The following is a 25,630-nucleotide window of genomic DNA, read 5'->3' as shown; positions in this document are numbered from 1 at the left end:
CTTCTGTTGTATTTTTGATAAGGTTTAATAAACCTTCCTAAAGTATGAAAAGTGAGGAGCTGTTTCTCACATGCACCTTATCATCGCAGATGAGATGTTTAACTACTGAAGCACAGCTGTGAATTTGCTGAAAAATCGAGTTATTGTAAATACTTTTCATCTTTCTGTGCAGTTTCTTAATGCTTAGAAGTTCTGCAGAAATGTTACAAAGGGCTTTCTAGAGGCAAATAATTGGTTAGAACCTTTTTTAGAGTCAATTGGTGCATTTAAATCTTCCACCGTCCCTTGTTGAAAAAACACATCCCTAAATGTGACAAAAAATCACATTTAATTCTCTTAAGAACATACAAATAGAAGAATGACATTGAAGAATGACACCAGTTTGTAGGCAGGGGATTCAACAAGACCAGGGCAATGCAGCAGTAAGGCCACCCCAGTGTCACTAATTTCAGCACAAGGCAGTTACTGCATCTGATCTCCTTTTCAGCTCATATTAGGCTGCAAATTAAAATTAATAATTGACATCAAAATAAAACTTCCAACATTTACAATTCCAAGAAAGCTCCAGGGCTACACACCCAGGTTTTTTACCAAGTAAATAGTTCATGTTTCTTTACATCAGTGTGTAATCTTCCAGCGTTTCTTGAACAGTCATTTGATCTACACCTGGTTTTTACCGAAGATCTTGCAAGAAAAATGTTACAGATATGTTATCTGGACATAGCAACTTCTGCACCTCTTGTACCAGAGGAAGCTTTCTCACTAATTCTGTATTTGTATGCGTTGCTTTGTTCTATTATCCAGTATTTGTTTATATAAAAATGCTGTGTATTTTTGCCAGGAAGTCCTGAGCTGATGCATCATTAGAACTCACTGCAGCACTGCTTCTATTATTTGGTTTTAACCACCTGCTAGTATTACATAATGTAATATTCCAATTCTTTGTGGCACACTCAACATCAGAACACTGGCTATGTGCTTTCAGTAGAAAAGAACTTTAATTTTTATTTATTTAGCAGACTGACATCTCACTTGCAGAAGGTCACAACTGAGGGCAGACACCACTGAATTGCAGGATCATGCTTTTAACTCTCCATCTCCTCTTAAAAAATAATTTAACTGCTGATGGGGAGGGAAGGAAAAAGGCTGGGACTGGCTGCATGTCTCCAACTTGGTCAAAATGACTCTCACCCAAACCAGCAGCTACCAGTGCACATCTGCTGGTGGCAGATCCCTGTGTCAGGGGATCACAGCAATGTGCTGCTACCAAAAATAGCAGAAGGAGTTTTGCCCAAACCAGGTATTTCACATTTGTGTCCAACCTAGTAAACTTGATCCAAACCTGTATTTGGCAAGGTCAAACTCTGTACACAGATGTAATTAAAACCATCTTGAGCTCTCTGTAAAAGGAATCAATTCTTTGCACACTCCCTTCCTGCCACTGACACACTGTTAATTTGTATGAAATTCACAGCTTCTCACGCCCCTGCTGAGCATTAGCACTGCCTGCCTGTGACAGGGAAACACAGAACCTCTGCCACAAACCATGGCTGGGGCAGAACGCTGGAAGCCATGAAAACACACAGAAACATCACACCACAGGCTATGGAATAATCACAGAGCCATGGCACGGGTGAAGCTGGGAGAGCTCACTCAGCAGGACAACTTTACAGCTTAAACTGAGAAGTGCCCAGGAGAATATCAATAACCAACTCCTTTCTGCATGTTGCTGACATCACAAGATCACAAAAATCTCTTTATTCTTGACATGTGAGACCTCTGAAGTTGGATTTCACACTTATCCCTAATCCCCTCATGTCCTCCAATCCAGAACACTCTGTATTTCTGCAGCTCTGCATTTCTTCACAAATCTCCTCACAAACTCCCAGCTCCAAACACCTCCTCTCCCAGTTCTCTCCCTGCTTTGCTTTTCTCACCTAATCTCAGCTTCCATGCTCTTTGTTCTCTCTCCCCCCTAATCACCCAAAACCACAAACAAGAAACAGAAAACACCAAGGTGCCCATTAAAAACCTATCACATCTGACTTATCACGTTCCATACTGTGAACATCAAAATTCAAATAAACCACACAAGCTGGACTCCCCCAAGTAAGAGAATCTTAACTTCTGCGAGTTATCTTATATTCTTATCTATACATCAAAAATAAAATGTTCTGACAAAGTGAAATCAAACTCAGTGTGTACAGTGGGTTGGGAAGTTTTTGGGGATTTGTAGCTGGTTTCCAGATGGCCAAAAAGCTGCAGGGATTTTTGGTAGGTAGTTGTTATTATTTATATTGAAAAACCTTTTGAAACACAGGAGTCTTTCTAACTGAGCATGGCTTATAAATACAATTTTGCCTTCCATTCCCTCTGAACTGAACCGTGATCAGGTGTCTCTCCACCTCTGGTTTCTGGGTTAGACTCTCACCCTGCCTGCAGAGCTCAACAAGCACCATCCTGCCAAGGAAGGCACCTGAGGCTTTGCTGTTCTTTTTTGCTCAGCTCCAGTGCAGTCCACCAGAAGCAACTGCAGGATTTGGAGCCCCCCTCCCATGAAACAGCTGAAAATTTGGGGTTTGGAATTTGTTAGCTGTGTTTGAAAGGCTCATCTCAGTAAGAAGAAAATTCAAAGCTTCATAAAGCAGAACAGTCAATGCACCAACTTCATGACAGGTGATGTATGAATTGTGTTGGTCCAGCAGCTGAAACAGGAAATCATATTAAATTCACATTTCTCCTTATTATCCGAACTCTGATTTTTCAGCATTAATGCAATATTCTTTATGATGAGAATATTTAGCTAATAAAATCCCAGCATCCTGTAATTACTGTTATGTTTCATTTTCCTTTATTAAATGGGTTAAAGAGAACTAAGAGTCAGATGTAAACAGGAGACCTGAGATCACCATTTAACTTGAATATGATTTGGTTTGCCAGTATGTACCTACATCCCTAGGGGAACTTTGGGCACAGGCAGGCCCTATACTATATTTTGAAAACAGCAACAAATTTTGAAGCTGCTTCTTTTAATAAGGAGAGGTTTAACAAGATAAAATCCTTGGTAAGTCCCTGCTTCTCAACAGAATTACAGGGAGAAATTTTACTTTCTTGGTAATCAATGTTTTAAAAATTATTTTATATAATGTGGTTATTTTCATTTCACTTTTAAAACCAAGCCGTTTAATGGATCTCAATCCTCTTAAACAAAGGAAAACTACTTTATATTTTAAGAAGCTGTTCCTAATGGTACCAGTCAATTTTTATGATAAACCCATCATCAAAAAAAATTACTTTAGTAAATTTTGTGTTTCTTGAAGGTAGTAGTTTAATAGCCTGAGAGCCAAAGGCCTCTCTTACCACACAAATGCTACAGAACTGGAGGCAAGAGAGAAAATTGTTTTCTTCCCAGTGCTGCTGAAGCAAATCAAAGAACTCTACTTTTAATGGAGTCACAGTAAATTATCTTTAAGGCCAGTCAGCCTTAAATGTACAAGTCCCAGAAAGAATCTCCTCCTTACAGGACCAGCAGGTCTCAAAACCTGAGGCAATACAAGCAGGCAATTCCAAACAAACAGAAACAAACTCCAATTTTTGATCCAGCATTTTGCACATGCTAAATAAAAATATATCTGACAAAGCTTGCAAATCTCACTGCATTTACTTTAGTACAGAACAAGGACATTAAGAGAGGAGAAATAAAGTAAAACCTGCAGAAGATTTATCTTTTTAAAAAAACATATAGAGGGCAAATTGCTTAGTGAGATCCAGTTGTTCAAGGCCAAAAACATATGGAAGAACCCAATGCTCCTTTCATTAATTTCTGAAATGAACTGCTACAATAGGTAGATTTGGATTAACTTCCTAAAAGGTGTTTGAAACACAGTGCTTAGGGCATGTTCAACAACACAAAAGCAAAGGTAAAAACAACAAATCAATTTTTCTACTCTCAGCACTCCCTGAAATGCAAGAAAGGCCTCATTCCTACCTCAGCTATCAGAACCTGTCACATTGTACATTACAGTGCAATCAGCCAGGAGATTTATTTGCTTAGATTATCCCTAACCTCAAGAATTTTAAAATAATAAGTTGTATACCTTAAAGAAAGCAGCAAACTATTATTGCCAGTAAGATTGAGTTATTTTGCAAGAAAATAACATTTCAGTTGCGTTCATGTACAAAGAAGCAGCAACAACACAACAGAGTGTCCTCATGGAAGTGACAACATCTGTGCTACACCATTGATTCCACCAGGCAGGAATGTGAAACCTTCTCTAGATAGATATTAAAATTTACAGCTCAGTTCCTATCTGCTCAGTGAGACCCTGCAGTATCCTCAGAAATCACAGGGTAACTTTTTAACAAAGCAGGAGAGGGGTCTGGGCAGAGACTGCAGTGCAACATTTAAAGTCAGAAGACAATTTTCAATATATCCTGCAAATCAGAGGCTCTAAGGATGTAGGCAACAGACAACCTGTGCCAGTGGGAAGCCATTGGTGGACCCACAGTCTCCAAGAAATAAATGGAGTCAGGAAAAGTACCAGTTCCTTACTGCAGGCTGAGATGGCTCAACTGATGCATGACTGCCAGGCAGAGCACTGCAGTACAAACAAATAAAATACACCTGCTCAACAAATAAAAATACCTCAAACAAACTTCCTGGTCTCTGTTCCAAGCAGCTTATGGATTAAAAGGAACAAAGAGGAAACTCCATAATACAAAACTACATCAGAACTGCAAGGACATGGCACTTGAATAAGCAAACACTACTCAAAGTGTGGATAACATCTGACCTACTTGAGCCAAGTCCTAAATTAGATTTTCCCTACAATATCACAATATAAAAAAGTTTTCTGAAGAAAATAATTTAAAAGAAACACACAGATATCACATCTACTGGTCTGGCTGTTGTATTTAAAGAATAACTGCAGCATGCAGCTCATGTCTGAAAGAGCAGAATGCTGCAGCTGTTAATGAAACACCTGCAAGTATTGTGGCAATTCAGTGTACCTGAACACTTTGTATTCCTACAACAGCATTAGGTCACAGTGATATGAAAAAGCTAAATGGAAAGCACTGCTCATTTTATTGAGTTACATCTGGTTCATTTTTAAAAAAACATTTCTTTTAAACTGCAATCTTTTAAATTTTTTTTTGTACAAGCAGTGTCTGTATGAGGTCCCAACGGAGTGAGTGATCACCAGGACATTATCAAATGATCATAAATATGTACCATGAAGAAGCTGGAAATGCTACTGGAACACAGAAATAGTACATTACATTAACTTATTTGCAGTTTACAAAGACAGACCCATTAGGAGGTAAACTGTCCCTTTCCAGCTGCTGCTCCTATCAATCCACCTTCAAAATGAACTTGCAAAGAAAAGAGAAACTTGAAAGCAAATCTGCATTTCACCGAAACTCTGTCTATTCAAATGTGTGCTGCAGGGCTAATTTAATGTTTATTTGCCAGCTTTGAGTGAGAAAAGACATACAGTAAAGCCTCAGAACAACTATTAAGCAATCGGGAATGACTCTTTTCATGTTAATGCTGGTTTTGGCAAGCTCTTGCACACCATAAATTGAAAATTCTGCTCCGTCTTCCCCACCTTTACTATATTTATTTTCCATTCAGGGCATCAAATTCAGAGGAACAGCTGTCAAATTCACCCCACAGAAAGAGTATGAGAATTTCTACAGATATTAAAAAAACCAATCCTCTCCCCCTCTCATGGAGAAAGCAGACATGCATCTTTTGCCCTACAAATAGAGGCTCAGATTCTAGCAGCCATTTCACAACTGAAAAATAATCTTTTGGCTTCCAAACTGTCACAGAGGTACAGACACTGTGTTAGAAACACAAAACACTGCTTGGCATTTTAAGAGAATGCTTTAGAATGGAAACGACTGCCCAAGCACTCACTACAGAGATCATTATCTCTTTCAATTATGAAGATAATGACTTGCCTAGAACCAGAATTACCACATTTAAAGGAAGATTGTCCTACCTCCCACCGGTTTTAAAGATTAGATCTGCATTAGGTGCTCCCTTCGGATGCTGGTAACGAGGCCGCCGCTCACGATTCGTATTTGCTGGAGCTGGACGCTGTGCCAGAGACTGCAACATTTCTGGGATTTCAGGCAGAAGAAAAGGAAATAGAAGAAAGTTCAATACATTTTTCTATGGATCATTTTTACATACGAATTTACACATGCACATCTCACTGCCATTTACACTTATACCTTGCTGTAGAGTTAGCACTCAAGTTATTCTGCAAAAGTTAATTACAAAAAGTTACAAATTGCATGCACAGCTTTGATAAACCCAAGCTACCCCACAATATGAACTTGCATTTCCAGATGTTCCTGCAGAAGGAACTGCCAGCAATGGTTTTCATCACAGATGCTCAAGAAAAGACCTGCAATCTTTTCTTTCTAAACACATCAGGCACCACTTTCTTCATCAATGATCAGGAACAAAGACTCACAGCGGCACGAGTGGCCTCCACATTAAACCTCCCTGGAATAGTAACAACTGGACAATACTGCTGCCAATTAAAGACTCAGCAAGAAACCTGCCCTAAAATCAGGCATTGCCAGTCAGGTATTTAAGTCTAAGCTTGGCATAATTGGATCATTTTCCAGGGAAGACAGGCACCTGAAGAAGGTGACTCAGCTGACCTACATTGCACCAGCTGTCCCACGGGTGGAGTTTTTCACTTATAATTACAGATATAGGATGTGACCTCTGCCAATCTGTTAATACACCTAATGGAAAGTATTCCTACAGTCCACCTGAGCAGGGATCTGCATTACTCAGCAAACAGACAGATGGGATAAATGAAGGGGAAAAGTGGAATAAGCTGTTAAACAGATTATGTTTGAAAGTCTGCTCTGTCTGGTTCTCCAATCCCTGGTAATCTCATTGGAGACACACACCCATCACCTGCTGCACACACGCTGCTTTCATTGGGGCCAAACTAGAGACTCTAATGAGGTTCCCTCACCATTTACAGAATGCAGGTGGAACGTTCAGTGAAGTTATCCACCCAGTCTTGGAGAAACTGGGAAACTGTGACTGATTCAACATCTGTGTCAACAGTCAGTGAGCCCTGTATGCATGTTCTGTACACTGAATTCAGCACCTGGCAGCCACTAAACACTCTGACAGTCCATGTTTGTAAACATGGAACATCACCTTCCCACCAGCCCCGTGTGCCAGCAGAGAGCTCTGGGGGCAAGGAGAGACTCAGGAGGAAAAGCAGATGAGGGTACCCTGGCCAGGCAGCTGGGAGCAGCAAGCAGGGAATGAACAAGCACATGCACATCTGCCTCTTCTGCTTGCACAGAAGGGTAAAGGAAATACGGGACTGGGAAGTTCAGAACTGGAGAATGTAACAAGGCAGAGATGGCAGGGGAGCACAGTGGGTTTTCGAAGCTGAAGGCACATCACCAAACCTCCTTGGTTCTTTAGTGAAGAAAAAAAAAATAAACTGCACAGGAAAGTACCAGTCTAAACTAGAGAACCACCCAAGTTCCTAAGAGTTCTTTAAATTAAAAAATCTTTGTAATATACTAAGCTTTGCTGAAACATTAAATCTTTATCTGATACTACTTTGAAGTACCTTGGTGAATTTCCATCTATTAGCTACCCTGTGCAGATGAAAAGAACAACAAGTACATGTGCAAACGTTGGGACAACCCTGAGGCATCCTTCCAGAAATTGAGAATTCTTTCTCCCTCAGTAACTTCAAAGCTTGAAACAGAAATTTAAACCCAACACTTTCATTCAATGAGTAGGTACCAACTTGTCACAGACAGGATGACTCTTCAAAAATAACAATCAACTGCACAAAACCTAAATAAAATATTGTTCCAAAGGTAAATGTAATTTGGTCTGTTTAATTTAGCCTGATTAAAAGGTCCTTCTTAATTTGGTTTTATTCTGTATATTATCCAGGTTAAGATGCATCAACAGCTGTTTTAAAAAGGGATGTCAATTATGGAAAAACCTTTTTCTTTTGTGTTGACTTCCTTCCTGTATTGTTTTATGCACAGCAACTAAATAAAAACCTATGAGAAAATTTTAAAGAAGCCTATTTCCAGTTATCAATTTGTATCAGTTTTCTGATTTTGTCCAAGAGACATAAATCAATGTGATCCTCTTTTGGCTATAAAGCACAATTGCTCACAATAAAGTCCTAGATTAAACAGGTTCATTTTAGATATCAACAAAGTCATACAACAGTATAAAAACCAAATGCCTTGACCAGTAGAAATATTAGAAGTATCTAATGAGGAAAAACCCACAAAAAGTCTGAGAGAAGCACTAAAATGTCTAATTCTAGAGTCTCTCTCTACACTTTAAACAAATGGGCTTTATAAGAGCAATGTCTCAGGAAAGTTTCTGCTAATTACCACGTTCAACACTAAGAATACATTGTGTTACTACTTCAGAGCTCTGCAGACACTCACTTTGGAAGATACTCCTTTTTACAATTACAAGTTTAGTTCTAGTACTATAGAAGTTCTGCAAGAAGTACTGGATTCCATAGTGTTTTAAAATTAAAACTGCTTTAATTTCCCAGTTCTTGATGAACAGTGACCTTTCACTAAATGCCTTAAATGAGATTTCCTGCTAATTAACTACTTACACTGTGATTACCACCAAACTACAACACCTTTACAAAAAGAAGCAGAGCAAAAACTTCTGAGATGTTAAATGGAAACAGTAACATAAGACATCATCTTTATTGGTCTGGCTTTGTTTACTATCTGAGTAAGCTGAGGGAAGTGGAATATGAAGGAAAGCACAACCCAAAACAAACCACCCAACAACTAAACACATGAGGTGCACCTGTTTGGGGACTCTATCTGCTGTATTAACTGTTTGCTTCCATCTGCCCAGGTTCCAAAGTGCCTGACTTGCATATCTTCAAACCACAAATTAATCATGTAATCTGTACAAAACCCTCACTTTGTTAATATATGCTGATGCTCCAGATTTGAGGACTCCTAGAACCTTTACAATATGAAGCTGAGGTAATATTTTATATTTCTCTGAAGAACAATACCTCGGGACTTGCAAGACTAAGGAGTCTAAATATTACTAATAACTAAAACACCTATTAATAGTTTATAAGCAGAGCTTAAATTGCACAGAATTCATCTTGTATCCAACTCAACTGCCTTGCAGTAAACATCACATTGATTTTGTATTACCTTAATTTTAAAGAACAAGCTCAGTTCTTCCCCTTTCCCAGAATAAATGAAAATGATGACATTTGAGATCCACTTGAAAATTCCTTTTCATGGAACAGCTACAAAAACTTCTTCAAGTATAAAGACCAGGGAGGAAACAATAAATGACTAAAAGTAAAATACAGGTTTCCCATAAGTACTGCAAATCAATATTTAGAACTTCGGCTGCTAATCATCACAAATAATGCTTTCTGCAGATCCACAAAGGCTCCCCTGAAAATAAAAACTAAACCCTTGGTGATTTTCTTACCCTGATAGTCCTCTTGTTCCTGCCGTTCATTGATATCCAAAGTGAGCTTTTTCATCCTCATTCTCTCCTCCTGTTCTGCTTGCTGCTGGTTCCAATGGTTTGCAGCAAGTTGGGAAGACATGGGTACATTTAGGATCTTAAACTGCAAGTGAAAAGAAGATTTAAGTGCCCATCAGAGAAAAAAACCCAACCAATACAAAACAATCCAAAATACAGAAATGCTATGGTTATTTCTAGGTTATTTCACTGAGGTACTTTCTACAGAAGTTCCTACTGTGAAGTGTGTGTTGGTTTGGTTTGAACTTTTGTTTCACATAAAGCAGCATGAGAAAATGCAAGCCCTGCTAAAGACACAGAGAAACACAAAAAAGGCTGAGTTCAAGACCTATTACACACAGTATTCATGTGAACAAAACTGACTGTCTTTCCCTAGGAAGGCACAGCCATATGCTTTATTTCTTATTTTCATACCAGCTGATTTGCCCACAGGGAATTGCCCTGGTCTTGAGGTCAAAGCACCACAGCTGGTTCAGAAAGCTGCATCTCCCTCTTCAGGTCTCTTCCTTCCAAAGAGATGAAGCCCCCTGAGCACAATATCTACTACTACCCCTTGTGATAACAGAGGAAAAACACTTCAAGCATTTCACACATTCCCTGGAATTCTCTTGCCAGTACATTTCTTTTTAAGAACAATTCTGGCTCCCCAGTGCTTCTTCTTAGTCTAGAGACAGCCATGGTGTCAGATTGGTCTTTTCCTCCTCCCCCATACCCAAATGTGCCCAGCACACATTCTGATTTAAACCCATGATCTGATTTGCCATAAGGCACACCAGGTAAGCTTGGCACTCCCACAGAAGTACCCTCTCTCTGGAAATCCAGCTGATATTCTCAGGAAGGTGTAGGGAAGGTGATTTCTTTTTCCCCAGAAAATCCAATTTGTTACTTCTGCATATCTATTTTTTTACAATTGTTCCAGAAAAGAGAAATAATTCTCAATCTTATCCACAACTGAAACAACAGTTCTAAGGAAATCCTTAATGCTAAAGTTTGCAAACATTTAGAAAAATCTCTCTTCCTCCAACTCCACATCCATTAGAAATAAGTATTTCTATGCCATAAGAAGGGTAATGCATTGAAGGATAATCACTCTCAATATTCCATGAACTACTCTGAATCCTGCTCCTTGTTACTCATCATGGGAGATCTATTTCCAAAGAACAGAAGTAAATTCCTAAGTGATCTTTTTTGTTACACTGTCAAAAGCTGCAGATATAAATTATCAAAACCTCTGCTGAGAAGATTTAGAGTAAAAGCAAAATCCTCACCACCTGCAGCAGGTATTTAATGCAATAATATTCACTAAACAGTCTCAAGGTATCTCAGAGAGTAAACCCCACTAGCAGCAGTGATGAGTGTGAGAAGACTCAGATGAAGCACTGGAAAATAAACTGCCTTTGAAACAGTAAACACAGACTATTGCAAAGATCCAAGAAAAACTTGGGTACAATAAATCCCTAAACACTACCAACCACAAGATGTATTTAGAAGAGATTTTTTGGGGGGTTGGGATGAGGGTAATAGCATACTGAATACAAATATGAGCTTTTACTAAGGTGTGCAGGGAAGAATAGAAATGAAAGCTGAAATTCCAAGAGCAAAGTAAGCTCTGGTTACTTATTGCTGAGCAGGCTGTGCAGGTTCCCAGATATCATCAAATGAACTTTATGTAAACTACACAAATAACTAATCCATTAGCAGCATTTCATGATAAAAATCATTCCTCAGCTTCACCATTACGCTCCTCATCCATTTTAATATGGCCTTTATATTTTCTCTGTTCTATGGATTTATCAGCTAAATGGGATTGGTGTTTTCAGACAGGATGCTTAAAGTAGAAAAAGAAAACTGAACTATAGAAGGGTGTAAATGAGAGAAACAGATACAGAAAAACAACAGCCTGGCAATTAACAAAACACCACTGAGTCACTATCTCAAGGCAATCAGCTGCCACCTGAAATCAAGTCACTGATGACAATTACTACAGGATATGATGATTACTGAACAACTGAAACATTTCCCATTTGCAAATAGTGAAAAGGTGTATCAAAAACCTCTTCTAAAATCTGTGAGACGTGGGCAGGGGAGAAGATTTCACTTTAAGGAGGTCAAACTGAAGGAAGCTCAAAAATGATTATTCAGAAGAATAGACCACAAATTTTATAAAAATGCCATGAGATAGACACAAGAAGATATACCTGAGATAAGAAATTTCACATTCAGGGAGAGATTTGACCATTCCATGGATATTATCATTCTTTTATGAAGCCTTGCTAAAAATCTTTCAAAGGGAAGGAAATGTTTTGTCCTAGGCAGTAACCAAATTTCTTTACTTTCTTTTTACCATCTATATCTCATTTTGGTTCATACCTACCTGGCATAAAACTTCTTGGTTCAGAAACACCAAATGGTATTAGATACAGCTCAGCTCTGATCCCTTATGATGCCAACTTTATTTCCCCTTCCTCTCTCATGGCTTATGGATAAATCACAATGCCATCATCTTAATTTCAAACAACCATGTTAGGTTCTACTGCTACTAATTTTCTAAGTTTTGAGGAGAAAATACAGTGTCTTGTCACTATCAGCCTGCAATGACCATTTATTTGGATACATGCAGCTGGTAAACACCAATCAGTTGCTCTTGTATTACTTAAAAAAACCTACTTGTCAATGCTGCACTAAAATCTGGGTGGACACTGGCATGTCAATTGAGTATTTGGCAACTGGACCTCCACTACCAAACATTACCCTCGGGAAGGAAGCACAGCACATTCCATTTTTCAACATTTCTTGTTTCAGGAGCACCACTGACAAAGAACACAGAGACTGGAATCATTGCTAGCAGAGCAAACAAGTAGGCTGATGTCATTTATCACTCTGGTGACTGTGCAGATGAAGTTACAGCTTCCCAGGCTGCTGCAAACTTCTTTTGACTGTTTTAAAAATCTGAAAGTTTACAGCTCTAACTTAACAGTGAATCACCTCAAAACTCATCGCACATTCTGCTCATGCAGATTTAAAATAAAGCACCGTAAGAAGGAATAATTATTTTCTTTTCAACTCCACCTCTTCTTTCCTGCTTATTTTTCTATTAAAACTCTGTACTAAAACACATTTTTTTCCTGAATACAGAACTATGGACAAAGAAGTCTTTCATTAATTCAAGAGCTGAAGTAGTCTATAAAGCAACTGTTTTCTACATTTCTAGAAACACCGAGAAGAGTTTTGGCAGGAAGAGCCTACTCCAAAAACCAAATATTGGGGGAGGAGCAGGGAAAACTCCTGAACAAGTTCTGCTTTCTTTTCTAAGTCACATTTCTGCAATACTTTCCCCTTTACATGGAATATGAAGATTCAAAAATCCCTTGTAACTACAGATACTCCTAGTAAATTATCCTGAAAAAGCTAAACAACATTTTTTTAAAAAATTGAGTTCTCTTAAACCTCTTCTCAGACCAATGACCACAGTTAAAAATCTCCCACTCAGAGCTTTTGTAGAACTTTGTATACCACACTGAAGTTCCAGGAAAACAGAATAACCACTTCCTACATGGATTTTTGAAATGTGTTTCATATAAACCTACTCCAGGTTTATACACCCCAAAAGCTACACTACTGTCACAATTTAGGAAACAAATGTAAAAACCAAGTAATGACATGGATCTAAACACTTGAAAGGCACAGATAGATGGCATGAAACAATTCCTTAGGTATGCTTTCCATATAAATTCAGAATAATTTATTTTCATCAAATTATACAACAAAAATGAAAAGATTTCTTTAAAAGCCCTAAACCATGACATGAAATACATAAGGAATGTGTTAGGTAGAGATTTGTGTACTGTGCATTTGCTGAGCTAGGAAAATTCAAACATACACTGGAGAAAAGAGCCAAGACTAACATACAGATTAGCTGCATGAAGCAAGAAGTTAGTTTGTTTTAACAACCTGATTCCCATTTAAGTTTCTCCAAGAGATTCACTCCATGCATTCTGGAATAGTCTCCTAACAGTGTCTTCAAGGATAATGACTTTGTTTCTTTTTGCAAGTTGAATAAATTCAGCCAAGTGGCAGTTACTTAGGAAATTGAACTTAGCAATGACAATATATCTTGATTTGAAGCTGAAAGCGTTTTCAGGAAAAGCTCTAGAATCTTAAAGATTCTGGAATATTCTTTTCTTTTTCTAGTCCTTTCAATATTGAGTGGCAGTCCACCAACCACATCTCTTCATCTTCCACAACTATATCTAAAATACATGTAAGGCACACCACTGACCTACTGGTAGAATCACCCAATGTAAATAGCAATGGTATAATCTGACCACAGAATTTTCCTACATCATTTCTATTAACAACCAAGAACTCCAAGAAATTATATATGGTATTTTCCATGTGTCAAAATGAAACTGTCTGTATCTGATTTTGAGAAATGAAAGAAGAAATAAAAAAGTCTGTGTTACTTTTTTTGAAGTGAAAGGTTTTTATTTTTTTAAACAGTATCTATACCTTACCTGCTGTTTGTTGCCTTTTCTTGTTAACATGACAAATGGCATTGTGTCCCCAGACTCTGATTCTCCCTCCCCACCTCCAAGTGGGGGGCCCTTCTTCAGCTGACTTTTGAGATGCAGAGGAATAGCAACATCCAACTGATGTACTTTAACAGATTCACCACTCCTTTGCTATGAAAAAAAAAGTGAATTCTATAAATGATCAGATGCTGATACAGTCAGTCAGGCTGGCAACATTCACATTTTCACAACTGAGAAAAGGTTTAACCTTCCAGGAAAATGAAGTAATATATAACTACATTTATTAAGCTTACTTTATTTTCCTTTTGTTTTCCTTGCTTGTGAAGAAGAAAATTACAGGGCAATCTCTTAGGGAAAGAAATCTAGAGACCTGATGAGACACACTGCAGAACATATATTCTCAATTCGAGATTATTTTTTTTGTACATCTTATTAATACATTTATTATACAGGGCTTGCTATACTCAGTACTGAAATATTTACCAGATGTGACTAAGAAAACAAAGTACTAAAAAGCTTATGCAAATTTAAACGTATCTGCATTTTAAACCTATTAAAACCTAAGATAAAGTCAGAAGTTTTGCACAGTATCTGATGCATTCATTACTCATTCTGTAAAATATATGTCAGTGTATCGTGCATTCACTGGGCAAACAATACAAGAAACAGCTATTTTACTAAAAGCCAAACAAGTCATCTTCAGAGAAGAAGCCAAAACAAAGGAAAAAAGTCTTCATTCCTTTAGTATGGTAACCTAAGCATTAATCACTTATTTACTTTAAGAAAAAAATCAACTACACTTAGCTGTACATCAAATTAAGAAAATAACTATTTATACCTGAAGATTTTCCAGCATCATTTTATCCAAGGCCTGAATGAAGTCCTCATCCTCTGCACAAGGGACATGCTTCAGTCCTCCTCCTTTAATCATTACTTCCTATTGCAATGGGAAAAAATCATCCACTACATTAGTTTCAGAAGTATGAACATTCTAGAAAACAGAAAACACTTTTTTCTATAACAGTCTAGAAAAAGGTGGAAAATATCCTTATTGCTTCTATATCATCATACACAATCAAAAGGTTTATAGAACCAAATTGTTCAAGAAAGAAGTTTTCAGCCTTGATGATTTTCCTGAAAGGCATATTTGCTGATTTGTGGTCACTCATAACATTCTGACAGACTCGTGTGTGTGTGTGTGTGTAGGTGCATGGACACATACAAGATGTGGCAACAATAAAAAAAAGCCTCTATCCTAATCTAATTCAATTTTCCTTTAAGTCCATAAAGTTAGATGATATTTTCAGGGCAAAGGCTACCCTTCAATTATTTGGAAAGCACAACATGACAACAAAAATGTCAGAAGTCAGCACTGTAACACATTGTTCTATAATGTTCATTATTTCCTTACTATGTAACTGCAATTCACGCTCAGCCTGTTGGATTCTTTAGCTGCAAACATTATAATCTGTCAATCCCAAATTTGTATTGTAGGAATTTCACACTTCTTGGCTTGTCTCCTTTTCTGTTTTGAGATCTAGTGGAGTGTAACTGGTTACTTTGTTGGATCCTACCAGTTTGCTACTATTGCTGGCATTGCAAAACCATCATTTACACAATATTTTCCAGTCTAGCTACCTGTGAAAGCTCACAGCCTTAAGAAAACAAGTTGCAGCAAATTTGACAGCATAAAAATTTTCAAAAGGTAATAACCAAAGTATGCATACATGAAAATAGCTATAAAATGTATTTGAAAGAATAGCAGGAAGTGTCTTTGCTGTATTTTTCCAGATATGTAATGAGAAGCACTGGCAAAAAACATTGAGTAAAGAAAACCAAAGATGCAAATTCAATTCACTTATCTCCAGCTCAATACATACTGTATTCTCCTCATCAGTTTCATTTTCCTTATTGGAGTCCGTAAGATAATCAGTGTTCTCTTCCTCCTCTTCTTCACCCTCTTCTTCCTCATTGTCAGAGCCCTCCTGAAATATCCAATGTTAACTGCTGACTATTTTAAACAAGAAGGACAGCTGGTTCCTCAAACATTTTCCTAAACTCCTCGTGTTGGTTAGTTAAGTCTCTGTAAATTTGTTTGATTTTTATTTAATGTTTCAGTCTGAACTCACTCAGCTTCATTACTAATTCCACAAATGTACAGCAGAAAACTGGCACTGGTGGCTGCCATGCTGCCACTCAGAGGGAACTCCACAAGCTGGAGGAACGGACTGGCAAAAACTCATGAAGTTCAAAGAAGGGAAATACAAAGATCTTCAGAGGTGCCTTCCTCATGCTGCAACTGTTTCTGATTCTATTGATACTAATTTATGGGTGAAGGCACAAACTTCAGGACCTTTAATGCTGAGAGACCTCTATTGAAAGAAAGCTTATTAATAAATCAACCAGCCCAAGCAGATGGAGAAAAACTGTTCTGTATTTCCTTGATGAACTCATTTTCTTGTAACAACACCATTATCACGTCAGCTTTGCTGTGTCATAGTGACAAGTCAGAATTTCTATGTACTTGTGGGTTTTTTTATTGGCTCCACCACTTTTGATTGAAAATATTATTAGCACAGTAAACAAGGAAGGCTTTATGCTCCATAAATCTTTTATTTATTCATATTGCATAGACATACTCTGAACACCTGTTATTTTTTCCTAATGACTGCTTTGACATTTAGTCAATACATTTGCTTCTAAAACAGATAAAGAAAGTCATCTGAAAGTGAGTTTTTTTCATGCCAAAAGCTGAAGGTATCTTCTTGCTGAGAAGCAGCACATACCCTGAGCAAAGCTGTCAGGTTCAAGTTTCTGCCAGAATAAGGAATAAGCCTCAGACCCTCAGTTTTCCACATACATGGAACTGGGATGGGAATATCCTCACAGTACTGACTGGGCTGTGCACACCCGGATTTCACCTGCTAGCTCTGACTTAGAAGGGCTTCAGAAAGTAACGAGCAATCAAAATCACTTCTTTTACATGAGGCAAGGTAATGATTAAGCTCACCTCTTCTTCAGGCTCATTTACTTCACTTTCATTTCCAGATTGTTCCTCTGTCTCTGCTCCACCTTCCTCCTCTTCTTCATCCTCTTCCAGATTCTCTCCTTCTGTAATGGAATCCTTGGAATCTTTGTCATTCACAATTCCTGAAATTTGCAAAAGAGAAAGATTTAGAACATTAGAACACATATAACCACTCAAGTTATATGTGGAAGATCACATCAAAAGTCCACTGTTACTGAGCATTACAACTTATAATATCTGACTTCTGAATGAAATGTTTCCTATATAGTTAGCTTAGACATCAAGGGTAATAATGTCCTGTCAGAAAAGGAGGAACACCTTAGAGAGAATGTTTAAAATCTCCCAGAGAACAGAAGAAACTGTGCAAACTACCTCAAAACATCCTCAAACTAAATGTGGACCCTACTGACACATGCAACAAAATCTGAGTTCCAAACTACAGACTGCACAAAACCAGCAAAACCAGAGATATGAAGCCCCTGAAGTCTTTGCTGCAGTACTTCCCTCTACTGTCAATTAACAGTTTTGAAACAACAATTTTCTCAGCCTATAATAAACCTTTATGACTCTCTCCTAATGCTCTGAGGGTGTACTTGAAGCCATGAGGATGTAGGTGCCTGTATGAAATCTCTGGGACAGCAAAGTCTCTTCCACAAGTACAGTCTGGTGTGCTCATCCTCCTTGCAGACAGGTCTGACATTCTTACACTGTGTGTTTAGTTCATCTTACAGTTTCTCTTGCTGACCTGCTTGCCTTCTGCCCCTCAAGATGTTTTAGTTTACTCTGTGTGTAAAACATCAAACATAAATATCTCCTTTCTTTCAGTAAGGCATCCTTCAATCTAATACCATTATCTGTACCATTTCCACAGTGAAAAATTAGTCTTAGCTTTTTCCAGTGTTTCAGTGTCCAGTTTAGTCTTAGTTATAAATTTCAATTAGGATGTATTCAAGAATTGAGCATGGTTCTGATTCAGGAAAATAATTAAGATCTGTTTTTAGAGAATGACTATTGCAATGTTTAAGTCATCCAGTGCAAAATCCCCAAACTTCCAGTATACACTACTGTTCTCATACATTCTTTTTTTTCTCTTTTCTTAATTTACAAAGCTACTTAATCCTCCAGAGGACTGTTGATGTTAGACTCTACACCACTAGTTTCTCTAGGAATTTACTGAGGAGTCAATACTGTCACTATTCAGGCTGTCATTCCTTTTCTGACATTAGACCAACTGCACTTAGGGTCAGCCATCAGTGTAAAGTTCTGTGCAGCTCCTGTTATTTGTAGGAAGGAAGTGCTGAGTATCTTTCAAAAGAATATTACAGTTTATATAACTTATTGTATATTTCTTCTTGGCTATCACTTTGAGAGCATGAAAACCATGAGTTTAGATCACACCATAGGGGAATTCTAATCTGCTTTTCAGTTACTACATAGGGAATTTCAAGGCATGTCAATTAAATAAACAGCATTATTTTAAAAAACGTTCCTCCTAAAACAGAAGCTGCAACCTTTTATGTGGCTATTAGACATACTCATCCCACTGAATGAAAGGAGTATTCTTAAAAACTGAATGTGTCCAAGTAGGTGAAGTGCTCTAATGAACACTTAAAAAGTGTAAAATTTGCATATAAAATCTTTTAATGAACAAGTTTGTTTTCAAATAAAAATGGAAGATTAGAAAAGAACTCCATTTAACAATAAGCACAGCAGTATCCAACATTTTCTAAGAACGGATACATACAAGAGGTTTAAAAGTTAATATGATGATAACTGTTTAAATACTCACTAATCAGTATATTTTCAACTGAAGTGTGCTGCCAGCCCAACTGTTTTCTCCTGAAATTAGTGTGATTATTACATTTTTCTGATTAATGATTTTCTTCCTCATACTTGGTTCATAATTCACACCATATGACTCCATAAATTAATACATATACACACACTTCTGCTCTCCAAATACTATTATATTAAGAGCATTCATACAATTTTTTACAACATCTATTACTTTAGAGTTATGGAGATTCTGTATGGTATGATTAGAAAGAAACATGCAAAGAAGGTACAAAAATGTTTCTATCATGAGAATAAATGATCATAACAATAACAAGTTACCTCCTACCACCATAAAGAGACAATTTAAAGAACGACAGGAATTGTCAAAAATACCTAACTTCCCTTGCACATTTTCTTACCCAATTTTATTAAGAATTCTCGTTCCAAGTCTTGCACCTGTCTGACAGCTTCTTCCAGAGAATTGCAGAGCTTTATCTTTGGTCTCAGCAGTTCCAGTGTATCACTGATCATATAGTCTATGTCTATAGGAAAAGGGTGGTCTTTTGTCCAAACATCCAGACTTTTTTTCCACCACACATAGCGCTAGAAATAGCAAATATTGAAATCAATTATACGCACATTGATGTTTATAAACAATTTAAGTTATGAAGTTTAAAACTCTATGTTTGTACAGTAAAAAATGCAAAAGCTTTCACGTCACTACTCTATTTCATACAACTATTAGATATTTTGATAGCACTAAAACTTGTTTGATAACACTGGATATCACAAACATTAAGAATCATAACTACTGTTATAAGTATGAAGAGTGAACAAAAAAGCCCTGACAAGAATGTGCCTTCCCATGGTAAACTCCTATGAGAGATGACCATTTAACAACCAGCCAGCTTTCAATTCCTTTCCCCAAATATTTTCAAGAAAATTAATTTCCCCACAGGCACATTATGGGGAAAGGGAGAAAACATCATTAAAAAATATCTTAAGACTGCAGCCAGCTTAGACTGCCTTATCCAGTTAGCTTTACAATAAATTCACATATACCTCTTACAGTGACACCGTAAAAAATTAATGCTGATTTTAAGTGAACCTAACAGTAGAACTTGAGAACCAAGGTGCTGCAAAAACTACATCTGAAAATGAAGTATGAATAACAGAATCTTACTTAAAAGATGACATGCTCAAGAGGAAGGCTTGCTGAAATTATTAGGTGTAACAGGAATATAATGATGTCTCCCCCAAAACATTTCTTTTTGCATTTAAAAATCAGACCACACCATACTGTGAGCAGCCTGGTCCAGTGGAAGGTGTTCCTGCCCATGGCAGGGGGTTTGAAAAAGGTGATCCTTGAGGTCCCTTCCAACCCAAACCATTATGAGGTTCTATACTTCAAAACACCATTTTACACCTTGCATGCAGATGAGTAATTTGTATAGTTTGAAATAAGTTATCACCTTAATTTTAAATACCCTTGTTTTAATAAAAATTATAGAGAAAAGCAGAAGGAAAAAAAATTAGATCCAGCAAGTTTTAGCATGAATTTCATGGTCTGGAATTCCTCATTTCAAATTATGATATAATTTCCCCACTTCATTACATTTACTGAGTCAGAACTTTCTTTGCTGCAACTTGTGCCCATTACCTCTCCTCCTTTCACCATGCATGCCTGAGAAGTATCTGATTCCTCTTTCTCTACAAAAACCATTAGCTGAGGACAGCAGCCTAAATAATCTCTTCTTGAAGTTCAGAAAACCCCAATGTGAGCACTGAGTGCCTCCAGATCATTTTGGTATAGCTCAACATAACAAAGCACTTGAAACTAAAACTGTTACCAGACAAGATTCTACAAATTACAGTGCTAGAGAGCAATGAAATAAACATGTACCAGACTGACTTATTTTAGCTTGTTAAAGAACTTTACAGATCTGCATAAAATTTAGAATACCTGAAAATATACAAGGAAGCAATCAAGTTTCCGCTTGCTGGATCCTCTGTCAAAATATTGCCCACAGGTATCGAGGATAGTACAGACAAGTCTGATTCTGAAAAGATGTTCTGGAGGGTCCAGTGGACTAGGACTGCCATCAGGGTTCACTCCAAAAGAGGTAAAGGAATACAGAGTTCTGAATATTACAGCTGACTCCACCATTCGATAATTGTAAAGCTCCCCCAAAAACTTGGCACTGCTGATCCGCCGTTGGTTGAACTTTGGTTGATTAACCTTTATCAAAAAAGAACAAGAAAATTCACTATCATGCAGACACAGTAGAAAATTTAAAAACCCAAAGCCAACCAACATTTTACAAAGGAAAAAAGGGTATAAAAACATTGACAGAATTTCTTAGGAAAAAACCCAACCAACCAAATAAAAAAAACCCAAACCCAACCAACCTTTTACAAAGGAAAAAAGTGTCCAAAGAAGTTGACAGAACTTCTTATAATAAAAGATGGCTATTTGTGGCTACATCCATTACATGAAAGAAAACATTAAAAAGTAGTTATGAAAGCTGGTCAGCTAGTAAGTTCCAATACATTTAGCATACACTCCATCTTAAATCTCTGATGACTTTTGAGTCAGAGAAATCTTGTCATTACAACAGCTTTTAAAATATGGACTGGTGTCCAAAGTTACTGGAAGTTGTGTAAATCTGTCAACACTGTCAAAGAATAAATTTTATGGCCTTACTATGATAAGGGAGGCAAAACAATTGTCTTAAGTAATGTTAGTTTGGTTTTGTTGGATTTTTTTGGGTACAGTTATTCTATTAATTTAAACAAACCTATACAAAGCAAGTAACTGAGGTAGAAAAGTCACCTGACCAAAAAAAAAAAGAGAATCCAAGAGGATTCCTTTCTTTAAGCACAATTAATTATTTTAGCCTTTCCTTTCAACATAAGTAGATGAGTATAGCTTAGCAAGGATACTGATTGTTTACCTCCATTCCTAGTCGAATATCCTCTAGCACTCCATCCACAACATGAATTCCCACATCTTCCTGGTATAGGACCAACCCTGCTAAGAGGTTGGCTACACAGTGAATACTATTATATTTCACATTCCAGATGTTGATCATACAGCATATAACATAGTCCTTAACTTCTGCATCCTGCCAAGGCAGCTTGCGCATCTGTCTCAGGACCTAAACCAAATTTTAAGACAAGCTTCACATTTTAGCAGGTAAAATATTAAGATGTTCCCTGTCATCCCCCCTCTCTCCTGGCTGGGATGAACCCCTGTTAGCACCTGCAAACAACCTTGTTCTCCCTTCCAGGCATCTTCCAGGCCTGCAGTGGCTATGGAAAACTTTATGTACATAACCCAACTGCTGTCCTTGAGTTACTGATCAAGCTGTCCAAGGCTGTTCCATAATATTTCCTTGCTCTTACAGTCTGTATTTAACTGAAGCCTTTTGTCCTCTACTCTCCCAACACAATGTACAGAACACAATGATTCTCATCTCACTCTTTCTTTGTTCAGCATGTGATGCTGTTGAGAACACAAGTCCACAACCGAAGCTTCTACACGTTCCAATAAAAGAAATTAAACCCTTTTATTAATTTATGAAAATTTAATCATTTTATTCCTCTTCCTTACAACTGAAAAACCATAGCCCCCCCCAAATCTTTTCCAAAGTTACTACTACAACACTTTCAGTAAAAACTGTAAAGATTTTGAAAGGATTTACCTTCTCTGTGGTGACCTTGGAGAGATCCTTGTAAAGAAGCTTACGGATATATTCCTGCAAAGGAGGACGTTTTTTCTTCACAGTTTTTTCTGCTGGAGGGGGATTACAGTAGTAATAGGCATTTTCTACCATTGTAACATAGCGTGCATCAAGATGCATTGCTTGTTTTTTCCTCATCATTTGTTCCTGGAAACAAATGCAAATGACCTGTTAGAGATGCTGACATACCATATTTTCAAGCCAAAGGCTTTTAGAGTTACATTTGGGATACAGAAAATATAAAAGGTTGCAGAAAAGTGAGTTGAAAGCTTGGGTAGAGAGAGAAAAAAACAAAGTACATATATATGGTTCTGTATTGCTCTTTCCATGGTCATTTTTCTTTATGATCCCTATTTTTATAATGGCTCCCCTGTGGTAAAAAAGTTTCAGAAAAGTATTTAAGATTTAACTCAAAATCTTAATGCTACTGTTCAGATCAATAGTTCATAAGACTACTAGGAACTCTGTTTAAAACATTATTTAACGAGATTTTATTTAACTAAAGTAGCTGAAATATTGAAGGCTTGACACAAACACACTGAATTATCATTTTTTACATCAGCATGTAACTCCAGAGAATTTTTGACGGTTTCATATGAATTTCCAAAGATTTAGACAATAGAATTTTCCTTATTCCATGCTCCATTACTGCTGTTTACCCAAGCAGAATCAACTGCAAGAAAAACAGTATCTACCATAAAGTAATGTTTCAGGAAAAATCAGACAAGTAAGACTTAGCACTAATTACTGTGCTTAATTGTCATGATTGTCCTGTTTTCCTCACTTACAAAAATCTTTTCTCCATACTTCACTTTAGGTATGTAAGTCAAGGTTTATTTTGTGGGGTTTAAAAATTTCTTTTATCTAAAATTTCTGTACAAGAATGAAAAAAGCAGTTCTAAGCTGCTGATTTTTACAGTTAAAGATGAGCTTAATTCCATTATATAAATACTTTCTAGTATGCACCTGTGTAATTATATATACATAGGTGTAATTTAGTAAGTGATCCTATATATTCTCAATCACTCTATGGTGGTTCACCAGGAAACTGGACCTGTGTAAACTGTATTAGCTGCTAGAGGTTGGCTACACAGTAATTTATAACTCCTAATAGATAAACAAAATTAACATGTAAGTAGTCTTTCACACACACAAATACTAGTATATCCTTTCATGTAGTCCAGTAAACCAACCAAGAGTTTAAATCTCCTTTGATTATTTGTGAGAAAGCACTATTTTTCATGCTGGTGGCCTTTCCACTAAACCTGAACAATTTAAAATTTCATTTTTAAGGCAGACATTTCAGTTCAAATGAAATGTCAATGCACTCAAACAGCTCCATAACCCTGAGTTTCAGCTGCTGATTCAATGAGGAACAGTAGCTTTGTGTAACATAGTAACCCAACAAATAATCTAAGTTTCCTCCTGGATTTAGTCATCTATCACCAGGAAGGTCTCCATCTGACACCAACCCTAAGGCATTTCATTCTTAACCTTTTCCACGACACAAATGGTCTTTCCTTTGATTCCCTGGGAGACTGTTCCTTTCCAAATGGGAAATTCCTGTCAGTAGCAGCACATTTTCCTACAAGCACCTAACAGATGCACAAGCACTTAACAACTGAGTACATAAATTGTTTTATGTGGGGAAAAAACACTTACAGTAGAAAATCCCCAAACTTTACCATGTCATATATGTTAATGTTACCTTTGAAAATGTTTCACCTTTTCTAGATAGATCAAGAGAAAATACACCTTTGCTGCCTTAAAAGCATTTATCATGCTATATTATAAACTGAAAAATGAAGTGGGTCAAAGTGAAGCAGAACAGAGAAAATGGCAAAAGGGCTTGCAAATAACATTTAAACCCCCCTAAACCTACACAACTGGTGTATTTTCCTGTTATAAAAAGTTGTACATTATACTGTAAATAATAGCTTATAATTAAAATGTTTCTTCCCAGAAGAGACAATATGCATTGTCTCAACATCATTGTCATTTATTGGGTTTTGAGCAGTCCTGAGTGTGTGCTCTAACTGTAAGTGGATTGTATTAGTCTTAACCTCTCCTTATTAAAAATCTTCAGCATTTCAGGAAACTGTTTCAGTCCTTTTTCAGCTAAGGCATCAAATGGACAAGTAGGAAAGAGAAATCATAACACTACACTGTTTGTATGACAAAAACCTTGATGCAATTCAGAAGAAAAAAGCAAGACCTGTGGTCCAAAGTGCTTTAAGCCCATCAGCTATTTTGGCTCCTCATTTTTCTAGGCTAAAATGAAGAACTACACAGGTAAAACACTACATTTGAAGATTAGGTTTCTGTTTTTCCTTTCATAAAAACTGACCAAAACAACATTTAAATATCCATCTTAAAATATTAAAACTGTTTTGGCTTTTTCCTCCTGGTGAGTGGCACAATCTTTCTGCACGTAGCATATATTGCAGAAACATTTCAAAGAAAATCTAGTGACCATTAGGGGAAAAAAAAAAAGAAAGAAGTAACTAATCAAAACCTAAGCATCATGAAAATTCCAATTTTGGAATACATTTCAGCATAACTGACATTTTAACATCAGATTATAGCAAGATACTGAAACTGTTCAGCTCTTGCTTCCCTTTAATACCTGCACTGCTCTGCCCTGCTACTCGTTCTGACAGTTCAAAATGGAAATTTTTAATTCCCTGGAAGCACATTATTGTTACAGTGAATTAACACAGTTCTCCATGAACTGCATTTACTTTGCCACAGCCTCCTCCTCTACAAACAACATCTCCCAGTTTTAACAGCACCAGTAAAAGCAGCCACACCAAGGAGGAAGCCACCGTGTACCTTAAGTTCTGTATATTTATTAACACAAGTGATCTGGCCCTAAAGCTTAAGACAATTGTCTAAGTTAAATGATTAAAAATGCATCAGGAAGCTTTTAATACCAGAATTTCAAATTTTCTTTCAGCAAGACCACAACAGTATAATACAAGAA

At 37.1% G+C, this 25,630-nt stretch overlaps 1 protein-coding gene across 1 annotated transcript in view; it reads right to left on the bottom strand.

Moving 5' to 3' along the window:
* Window positions 1-25,630, bottom strand: part of UPF2 (UPF2 regulator of nonsense mediated mRNA decay) — a 53,542-nt gene that overhangs the window by 1,687 nt on the left and 26,225 nt on the right. The window contains exons 12-21 of the mRNA XM_030959779.1: window positions 22,609-22,794; window positions 21,859-22,062; window positions 20,868-21,143; window positions 19,324-19,507; window positions 17,111-17,250; window positions 15,981-16,085; window positions 14,939-15,037; window positions 14,083-14,250; window positions 9,512-9,653; window positions 6,009-6,129 (exon numbers count right to left, since the gene is read on the bottom strand). Of these exons, the coding sequence (XP_030815639.1) occupies window positions 6,009-6,129; window positions 9,512-9,653; window positions 14,083-14,250; window positions 14,939-15,037; window positions 15,981-16,085; window positions 17,111-17,250; window positions 19,324-19,507; window positions 20,868-21,143; window positions 21,859-22,062; window positions 22,609-22,794 (1,625 nt within the window). The remainder of the gene's footprint in view (window positions 1-6,008; window positions 6,130-9,511; window positions 9,654-14,082; window positions 14,251-14,938; window positions 15,038-15,980; window positions 16,086-17,110; window positions 17,251-19,323; window positions 19,508-20,867; window positions 21,144-21,858; window positions 22,063-22,608; window positions 22,795-25,630) is intronic.

This window comes from Camarhynchus parvulus, chromosome 1A, assembly GCF_901933205.1.
Source record: "Camarhynchus parvulus chromosome 1A, STF_HiC, whole genome shotgun sequence".
NCBI classification, from domain to species: Eukaryota; Metazoa; Chordata; class Aves; order Passeriformes; family Thraupidae; genus Camarhynchus; species Camarhynchus parvulus.
This window is presented reverse-complemented; position numbering and strand designations above follow the sequence as displayed.